The following is a 10713-nucleotide window of genomic DNA, read 5'->3' on the forward strand; positions in this document are numbered from 1 at the left end:
TATAACGCATAAGTTATACTGACGTATAATATGGTCGTTAAACGTATCACTGCAGCCTATACAGTATCCTATATGAAACAGGTTAACCTATATTAAATCCCTTAATAAGCATATGCCTCCTACATATTTATATAGGAACATTTGCGTGGATTAATACAGCTATTCGATTAATTCCATCTTGGACCGGTTGTTGGATATGAGATAACTTTTTTAAACCATGCTCTTGCATTATATTGGCATGGATTTGCACGTATAGACTATACTTTATAAGCAGAGATTCGCCTGATAATTACACTTATAGTTAGATTAGTGATCGACGTGGCCTAAAATGAGACGTGCAGACCATAAGCTACTGTCTGGAATCACTTTTGCCCTAGACATGACACATCTTTGGAAAATCTTGAATATGCAGCAGGAAAATCAATTGGGAACCCGCGGTGTGCGGTACATGACAAAAAGTAGATAAAACAAAAGAGCTATATGGGCACAGTGTAGTGATTTGGACATCTATAATGCAATGTTTAAGCCGGGGCAGTGATTTAAATTGGCGTAACGATTTTTTCTTTGTCTTGAGGTGTGTGTGTGCGCGCACGCGCGAGAGAAAGGGAGGTAGTTTAGGATTGCCAATGGTTAAAAACACAGCGAAAGACACAGAGAAGTAAAAGCTCCTTTGCTTTGACAGTGGAAGTAAACGTAACGTAGACCACGTGACTAAACCAGGAAGTGAATCGAGTGTCAACAATAAAATGGTGAGTGTGCGATTCTTTGATAAACAGTACAATTGACGTGGCGTCTCTGTTTGACTTTTTTTTTGCTGATATAAAGGAATTGTTATAAACCAGTCATACTGTACGAAAAGCTCGCGTTTAATTTAGTAAATCGGCATGCTTTTTTTTTAGCAAATGCCAAGCAGCTCACCGGGGTTGAGCAGGTTTGCTAACGTACCTTTTCATGTCAAAACCACCAAAAAGATATAACGTTATGAAGGTAACGTTAATAATGCGTTTTGTCCCGAGTCCCTCCTTTAAAGAAATCACTGTGTTATTTGTCTAACGTTTATTTCATGTAACATGTGGTACTGGACAAAGATAGTGATTTTCTCTGACCTATCTTGAAATGAAAGCATAGTGAAAATCTAATATATAATTTTACGATTAGCTAACGTTACGAACCCCAGGTTGACACCAGTGCTTACTGACTAAATGTAGCTTGTGTAGTTACTGTCCATGCCACCATGTTAAGGCTGTGTTCTGTTTGTGTAAAAGGTAGAGATGGCTTCTTCAGACTGGCAACTGTCTTTGAAGCTGATGGATCAGCCCAAATCCATCTTCCACTTCCCAGAGATGATGCCAGGGGATGTGTCACCTGGAGGATACAGAGTCGCTACTTTAAAACAACTTGTTGCAGCACAGCTCCCAGACTCCATCCCTGACCCTGAACTAATAGGTCTGCTACAGTCTGTGGCGTTTGAAATAAAGGCTGTGTGTTGCTGTGCTGTCTATGTATGTCAGTGTTATTTGCCCTTAAAATGTTCTGTGTCTGTTCATGTTTCGTATCAGAGCTGGTCCACTGTGGGCGGAAACTTAAGGATGATCTAACACTGGATTCCTGTGGGATTCAACCTGGATCTACCTTACACATCCTCAAAAAAACTTGGCCAGAGCCAGAGAGCAGTCCAGGTCTGTGTGTTTGTCATTTAAGCATTGAAATTGTGTTTAAGCTGTGCTGTAAGTGAAACTGAAAGTCTGAATCTGAACATGTGTGTTTCTTCTCTAGAGCCTGTGAACAGAGCAACTGCAGCCAGGGAGTTCAGGGTGTTTCATGCTGCTCTTCACTCTCTCAACTCTGCATACAGAGACTCGGTGAGTAGACGACACAAACAGCGGCAAGCACAGCACTACCCATGGTGACACCCCTCTCCCTTCTCCCTTCAATGCTCCATAGAGTGTAAATTATGTTCCATTTGATCCACTTAGGTACTTAGATTTTGAGAAAAAAGGAGAAAATGTGTATTAATAAACATACTGAATACTTGAATAGTTGTTGTGGGTCATTTATTCAGTATCAAGAAGCACAACGTTTGGTCTTCCATCCACTGCTCATGGGATTTCTCACTCGATGCTTTTTTGAACAGTCTTTGGCACAATATCTCTGTTACAAGTGAAGGGCATAGGTTTCGGCCTTATGTAGATTTATTGTCTTCTATTCGGATACATTCAGACCTGGCTTCACAAAATCTGAACTGATTGTCCTCTTGTGATCAGATTTCACTTCTGCTTTAATTTGATTATATCTGTAGGAAAACTGTGTCTGTTGCTTAATACAAATTTGCACTTGGCCATAAAGCTAGAGTAGAGGGTAAGTGGGGATTTAGAGTTCATCCTCTCCTCAAGCCAAACCTTGTCTGAGTTATTTGACATAAGCAATAAACCGTATCCAGTAGTGTTTGGTAGCTTTCTGCCTCACAGACAGTGCACAGTTGATTAGCTTGTCCGTCACTGCAGACTGCAGGAATGCTTTGGGGTGTTTGCACTTTACAAATTTTCGGACACGCGCATCCTTGACCTGAGGACTATTTGACTTGGGTGATAATAGATTATTCTCCACTGTCACTTGGGTGCAGTCATGCCTGTGTCCACAGCTGTTTACTTCTAACTGGATCACCCTAGATGCATTTCAGCGCTGTGTGTGAACAGGGCCCTGGGCAGCTACGAGCTGGTCAAAGATTATCCTCAACAGGAACAGGTTTAGCTATTATGGGCTGGCAGCGTTCCATGGCATAAACCTACTAGGCACAATCACTTTTAGAATACCAGCATGTTGGCTTGAGTGATAAAGGGATAGTTCAGATATGAATGGGCATATTTGTCTGACTGGTATGAGCTACTCACTTATACTGATATTGATCCATGGATTTTGGCACATATGTGGATGGAGATACTTGTCAGCAGCAGATGGGGTCAGTTGACTTCTATATCACAAAACAGCACTCAAACAACCATCCTCATTAGACTACAGAATCTATAGTGCATTCTGATCTGTCATGGAACTATTTTATTTGCGGAGTGAGTATTGATTTAGTATAACAATGCAAATTGTACTCATGCACTCGTACTTACTTTTTCAGTAACTACCAACATATTGTTCAATTACTGGCTACTTGCAATTATTCTACAGCAACTAGGTTACTGTTTCTTCTACTGCTGCTGCTACATTTGCAAATGGGACTTACTGTTTTTCTTTTAGGTATATAAAATGCTGACAAATAAAGAGTCTCTGGATCAGATCATTGTGGCTACACCAGGGCTTAGGTCAGACCCAGTTGCCCTAGGTAAGACCTGCTGAGGTTTATAAACATTATTACTGTACCAAGCAAATATACAAATATTAACATTTCCATCTGTTCAGGTGTGCTCCAAGACAAAGATCTCTTCGTGCAGTTCACGGACCCTAACATGCTGGATGCGTGAGTGTGGCTTTTCTTTGTTATTGGCTCTGATATGACGCATGAAAAGTGAGTACAGTACAGACACACAAGTGAAAGGTACTTTAAATTCACATCTGTACTTTTCTGGCGTGTTTCATAGATTGATCGGTTCACACCCAGCCCTCGTCAATGCCATCATCCTGGTCCTGCACTCCGTGGCAGGCAGTATGCCCACTCAGTCCAGTGCCAGCTCTTCTCGCAATGTTTCTGCTAGTTCTTACAGTGATATGCCAGGTGAGCAAGAAAGATGGTGCAATAAAAACAGGCAGAAGCTATGGCAAGCAGGAGAGGATCGCTAATAGTTATAAAGAATTGCTGCTGACAAGCTCCAGATATTGAAACAACTGAAATGAGGCAGACAATAGTTTAATATTTTGATAAAATGCAAGACACAACTACTTGCAGTATAGTGTCTCCCCTTTAAAAATAGAGCATACATAGGCATTTTGAACATAGTTTTCAAGCAATCTTTTTATGTACTATAACTTGTTTCACATACGTTATTGCCTACTTCTTGGTCTTGTCTTTCCTTTATAATTTTGTTTTTTTGATGCATTTTTATTAATCAGCTTTTGTTGTGTTGTCACTACAAATGTACAAATAAGTATTTTTATCTGGCAGGAGGCTTCATGTTTGAGGGCATGTCTGATGATGAGGAAGATTTCCAGTCCGTGAGTCACTCTGCTTGATACTCATCAGATATCAGGAACAGGAAAACTAGGATGATGCTAGGAGCCTTAATGTATTTCTGTGTGTCTGAATGTATGTAACAGGGTAGCCCAGCAGGTCCCTCCAACAGAGCAGGAGGCTCAGCAGGAATGCGACCAGTGTCTCTGAGCCACAGTGGAGCGACAGGCCCTCGACCAATAACACAGAGCGAGCTGGCAACAGCTTTGGCCCTCGCCAGCACTCCTGACAGCAGCGCGGTCACTCCAACAACTTCAAGCCAGGTGAAATTTATTTACATTTGGAAAAGGCTGTACAGACACATGCACTCTTTTCTAAAAAAACTACTGAACCAATGTAGAATTTACTGAAGACATTTCAATGTATTAAAAACATGATCTCTGCCACAAAACCTGGCTACATCACTGCGGATGAATACATTTATCTTTTTGTTTTTCTTTTCGGTCATTCTGTCTTTGATTTAGACGGACCCCTCCAGTAGTGTAGCCCCTATGCCAGCAGGGACTCCAGTCAGCAACGATCTCTTCAGCCAGGCTCTACAGCAAGCTCTGCAAGCCTCCAACATGTCTGCTCTACAGGTGAGGCTATAAACTCACTGACTAAATCCCACATATTCAATTCATAGGAGGAAATGTACTTTGAAATATAAAATAATATAATAATAAATGGTAATTGGCCTGTCTTTGGTGGTAGAATATTTGTATTTGTGTGGTGTCAGTGTCAGATGTACACTGCAGCTGTAAAGTTGTTTATGCAGAGCTAAAGCGAGGCAGGACAGGGTTCCCATGTGTCCTTGAAAACCTGGAAAACAGTTGACCAATTTTCCAGTCATGGAAAAGACATGGAAAATTAGAGAAAAAGTGTCCTGGAAAATCTTGTGTTGTCCTGGAAAATTATTTAAACATCCTCTTATTTTCCTTAAGCTGAGAATGAACTACTAGGCCATCTATCAGAGCTCCCCAAAACGGATAACATCGCCATCTGAAAGTCACATCACATAGCACATGCAGGTTGGATGCCATCACAACTTAAAGTGGTGTGAAAAACTGCATTTTGTGTTTACTTGTGTTATCTTTGACTAATATTTAAATTTGTTTGATGATCTGAAACATTTAAGTGTGACAAACATGCAAAAAAATAAGAATTCAGGAAGGGGGCAAACACTTTTTCACACCACCGTATGTGGCGAAAATGAATAATGTCAGTGATATTATCCTTGAAATGTAAATATTATTCACTGCTGGCTGGTAACTCAGGTAGTTAGTATTAGGTTTATTGATAAACTTGCTTTCCTCCCAACTTATTTTAAATGGTTGAATAATGTGAAATTGGTTAGCATGTTTTGTTCAGTTGCTAAAGTTGACGTGCTTGCTAGCTTTTTTTGCCTGCAAAGGTTTAAGGTTTGTGATTGAACTCTGGCAAGGAGCAATGGTTTCAAATGCATGTTGGACATTATTGAGAGAGTTGGATAATAATGAATGGGAAGCCGGGGTCAACACAATGAATGAGAGCCCAACTGTTTTTGAGTCAAACACCGGCTAAATACTAGCTCACAGTATTTATTTAATTTAATTTAATCTAATTTAGTTAATAATACTAGCAAACTCGACTAAGTTTGAATCGTACATTTAGGTATGTAACGTTCAGTTTAGATTTGTCAGTAGGCAAAATTGTAGGTTACTATTTGTGTTATTGATGTTCAGGCTTTTCAGTTATTGGTGTTCAGGCAGCAATGGTTAATATGGTTCATAAGAAAAAGGGATTCAGGTTATAAATTAATGATAATGATAAATGTTATTAATAGCACTTCCCAAGCATAGAGCACAAAGGGCTTTAAAAGGGCTAAAACAAGGCAAGAAATTTAAAAAAAAAAACAACAGTAAGAGGAGATAGTAGTAAAAGTAGTAACATTAAAACATCTAAAGGTTATGCCCATATACTGATATGTTTCTATAACACTTGTCTTTTAGCCACTTCACGTCTTTTAAATCAGACTTCCACAGAGAGGAACACATTAGTGTATGGAGCAATCCCTGTCTGGCATACCAGCTAGATCATCCCTGAAAATATCCTGGGAAATGATCTCTAGAAGAGTAGGAACCCTGCAGGAGTGAAATTATTGATGCTTTAGACGCTGGTGATTTTGGTTGGTCTTCGGGTAAAAGAGTTATTCAGTGAATGTGTTTTTGTTTTGCCAGGGCCGCTGGCAGTCCCAGATGCAGCAGCTCAGGGACATGGGGATCCAGGATGAGGAGCTGATGCTGAGGGTGCTGCAGGCCACAGATGGTGACATTCAGGCTGCCCTGGAGCTCATATTTGCTGGAGGCCCAGGACTCTGAGCCCAGACCCCATGGACAAAGGCTTTTATAGAGGAGAGAGCAGGAAAAGGCTTGTCATCCTACTGCCCAGAAATGATAAATTATGGCTTTAGTCATACAGTATATAGATTTTTGTATTATTACCCTATTTTCCCCATTTATATACAGTACCATTTCAACTGAGCTCCACAAAGGAAATGACAGCCTTTTATTATTGATGTGACTAGACTAGAATTTATGTGGATTATATTTTTGCCTTTATTTGATCGTGACAGGTGAAGAGGTAGACAGGAAACGGGGGAGAGAGAGGGGTATGACATGCAACAAAGGTCACTTTTGCGACCATGTGGCATTTGGCTACCAAGGCGCTCCAGACTTACATTTTAAATAAATTTAACCATCATCAACATCAACTCCTGAGCCTGTCTTCCTCTTAATAAATATGTAACATTGACTGTAAACATATTGCATTTGTCTAGTCAGTCTATATTCTCTATTGAACTCTGTAAAAATGCTGGTGTGCAATCGTAAGATTTAATTTTTCTTGTTTGTTTGCTTCTTAATCACACAAGCATATATAATCATAAGTATTGGGTTGCAGTATTAAAATGTGCGCCTCATATAGTGCTCCAACATACCATTCTGCATTTACATTGTTTTCTCAGCCTGTGTAATTCCCCTATGTGTACACTAGATGGCAATGCAGTAGTTTATTTCTATCCAGACATGTCTGATCATCCTAAGTCATCCTAGCAGACATACTGCTCGTTTATTTGCTTTTTCTTCCTTTCCTAAATTTAACATCACGTTCTTGATCTGCCCTCTGTTGAACGGTGTTTGATAAATGTTTTATTTGTAGTTGTGGGCTTTCTTTTTTCAAAGGAGGCAACATGCTTAGACAGCCAGTAACATAAAAAAGGAAGTTGCACAGATAAGGTGATAGTTTTATTCACATACACTGAGATGTTGCTGTGCTTGTCTAAGCATTGTAACCATTAGCTCCCTCTTTCCCCCCCAGCCTTATTACAGAGGGCTACATTTGCTTTGTCTCGTCTCCCATCAGGGTATTTTAGGGGAGGACATATTGCGTGCCCCCCTCTGCTACCTACCGTTCTCCATCTACAGTAATTGCCCTGCTTAGTTTTATTACTGCGTCTGTGAATGTGACAGCTCAATCAGTGGATTGCCCTTTCATGAGCACAGCACCCAAACAGCGCTTTGTGTCCGTCTGTCCCCATTACCATTTTATATGCATGCACACCTGCGGGCAATTTCCACCTCCAACTGCCTCCAAGGGTATTTTAAAAAATAAAGCATATCCATTGTGCTGAAGGAAACAGTGTCATAGCGTCAACAAAACAATAGTGAATGAAAGTGTCATTGCCTTTCTAGCAAATTAAAAAGGAGACTGTTGTGCTTTCCCAGATGAAATAGTGGAATTTTAATCCAAGCAGGAGTATTGTAGAACAGTTTTGCATTGATTTCTATGTCTTGTTGTTTTTATGCACTTCTGTTGCTTGCAAGCTGTGAAGTCAGATGTGGTAGGTGTTGCAGCATACATACAGTGTAGTGTATTGTGTCTGTGTACTGTTTTTAATGCATAGACTACCATCACAAGCTTCATAACTGCAGCTTTCGAGATATTCTCAACAATTTACTGTGGAAAATCATGTGAAGTTGTCATGGAGACACTCGATGGTGTGCGAAATGCTGTCCCATATGGTAAAGAAAAGCTGCTATTACACACCATATTTAGGTCCCTTTTGTTGTCAACTGCCAGAGTAGTACTGACTACATATAATCTCTTAGGACTATGCCTGACATTAAATCCTCTATATCCACCCGTCTGTCAAAAGAGAACTGAACTACAATACACTATATGAACTGAGCGGTATTGTTTGCACCTGTTGACTCTTTCATCACCTCTTCATCAGTGTAAGTCCTGGTTATTCCAAAAGCATTTTAAGAGTATATTTATTCCACCAAAAATCTAGAAATAAAGATGATGTTGTCATGACAGCAAATCCAACACGTGAGAGAGAGAGAGAGGGAGGGAGGGAGAGAGAGAGAGAGAGAGAGAGCAGAATCTAGTTATTTTTCTTTAATGGGGGCTGTATTGTACTCACTGGTGGCACTCGCCATCACAAGTGAATGACCAACTTTGAAGATCTCATAGGGAGCAGAAATAATGGGAAACAAGCTGTTATTTCTCTTTCTCTGTCTATTCTACCACTTGAATCATTGGGCTTTGCCACAGTTATCACAGGGTGCCTACACTGCACTTCAACCCGTGACCAAAGAGGTTTTCAATAGCTGTGAAGAGTCACATTATTCTTCAAGAGTTTGATAGACTTTCTCTCTGTGTTCTTTTCATGTTTTAAATGTTACCACAATGACACTGTGGTGGATGCATATCTGTGAAAAACCCCGTCTGAGCAGGAACAGGAAATGGCTTAAACAACTGGAAAGATGCCTTGCTAATGAATCAAGCCTGGAGCTTTGAAGCTGGCACAAATCTGCCCAATTACTCCCACAGTGACCTGGGATTCAGGTAATGAGCAAGGTTTTGCACCATGTCATTATAGGCAATATGTTAAGCCAACAGAAATCATCAATGCCAGACCTTTTGAAATGATATAAAAGCTCCTCTAATCAAGCCTTCACAGAGAAGTAGAACAATACCAACACTATTCTCTCCAGATGAAATCCTCCGACGTGCCAGAGGAGGAGGAAAGGATTGAGTTGGTATAATGCCCTCCATCCGCTTTTGTCTTTCTGAAAGGAGGCAACCCACGTGTTATTAACATAAGGTCTGTTACCTGAGATTGCTTTCTGCCTGGCGTGACTGAGCGGAATATGAAATGAGCTTCTGATGGACACAAGGCCATTTTATCCCCTTGTGGCCCATTCATCGCTTTCAAGCCAATGCTTTTATTCTTCCCCTCTTCTTTTTCAACACTCTTTCTGTCCACAAAAGCTTCTTTGATGCATTTCATCCCAGGTGCTTTAACCCTTGATGGAGCTTCTCTGGAGGAGAACAGAGCTGCAGCAGAGGGAGAGGCAAAGATCATGCACAAACCACTGGGAGTTAGAATGGAAACTTAAAATAGAAACTTCACTCCTTGTTGTGTCTGAAGTTGTGGATTTGATCGAGTCGGGTGAGATAAACAAAATTTTTTCAGAAGTGCTTAAGCATGTGTGTAGCCAGTGCTGTTTTTGTACAATGTACTAATTCTCCTTTTTTGCATTTTTGTGGCGACGTCTCGTAATTTTACACGGTCATTTCCAAAGAAAAGTGGCCAATAAAACCCGGAAATGACACAATTTATGTGTATCGTTTCACTCACGGTCATATCATAAAAAATGTTCTCTATCGCACACAGATGAATGTAGCTGCCAACAGTTTCACTGTCGGAGCCACAAAGAAGTCCTCCCTGTCTGGCAGTCAGTTACTGTAGGAGCCAAACTTGAGGTGTGTGCATTGCAGATTCTGCCTACTATCAACGACTCGAGAGACTGTGAATGGTCAATGTTTCCTTTCATCAACCCCCTGCCTGTGCTCTTCCTGAATGCCTGTCAGATGTTTTGTGGCCAAATTGTGTTGTGTAAAAACAGTTTTTGCTGTCACAATGCAACAGTTCTGAAAAGGATTTTAGGGTAAGGGATTAGGGATTTCACTGTTAAAATTGCCTTCAGCAGTACTGAGCGCTGGACTCTGAGCAGTTTCATTTATATGTAGCAGTAACTTCCCAGAGGGTGGGATAGCTTTTAAGTATTGTAGTGATGTGTCTGGCTGAAAAGTACCCACAATCACAGAACTGAATGCAGTGCAAAGAGTACAGCTTTTGTATCTATACTGCCTAAACATTTTTTTTTAATACTGTACAAAATACTAGAGAAGCATAAAAAAAACAATTTAAAAAATCAACTAGATCATTTTTGTTGTTGTAGCAAAGCATCCATGAAACATGGATTTGCTGGTATTGTCTAAGTCTCTAGAGTGATGTAATTCAGCACTAATTATAGGGAAAATAGAGACGGAGTACACTTCCAGTTAATTAATTCAAAATAATTGCTAGCATAACCTAGACAGTCTTTTACTCAGTGCTCAGCAGGTCATCTGAACATGCAAAAATGTAAAATGTGTCTACAGGCAAGCATACATTTAAGCAAATATGGAGAATTATGTTTTCCACAGTAAATTAATATGAAATGAATATT

The 10713-nt window shown here is 40.2% G+C and overlaps 1 protein-coding gene across 3 annotated transcripts; it reads left to right on the top strand.

Annotated features, from left to right (window-relative positions):
* Positions 1-606: 606 nt before the first annotated feature.
* LOC122881368 (ubiquitin-like protein 7) lies at positions 607-7350 on the top strand. Of its 3 annotated transcripts, none has more exons than XM_044207608.1 (11): positions 607-749; positions 1266-1446; positions 1560-1679; positions 1777-1862; positions 3247-3331; positions 3409-3466; positions 3588-3721; positions 4109-4158; positions 4261-4437; positions 4639-4752; positions 6373-7350. In XM_044207608.1, exons 1-11 carry the CDS (start codon positions 747-749, stop codon positions 6511-6513), a joined length of 1149 nt encoding a protein of 382 aa, XP_044063543.1. In that variant the 5' UTR covers positions 607-746; the 3' UTR covers positions 6514-7350. The 3 variants fall into 3 exon arrangements, with proteins under 3 accessions (XP_044063543.1, XP_044063633.1, XP_044063446.1); XM_044207698.1 differs by having other exon boundaries at positions 645-749; positions 1270-1446; XM_044207511.1 differs by lacking the exon at positions 607-749 and adding an exon at positions 758-987.
* Positions 7351-10713: the final 3363 nt, after the last annotated feature.

This window comes from Siniperca chuatsi, linkage group LG1, assembly GCF_020085105.1.
Source record: "Siniperca chuatsi isolate FFG_IHB_CAS linkage group LG1, ASM2008510v1, whole genome shotgun sequence".
Lineage (NCBI taxonomy): Eukaryota > Metazoa > Chordata > Actinopteri > Centrarchiformes > Sinipercidae > Siniperca > Siniperca chuatsi.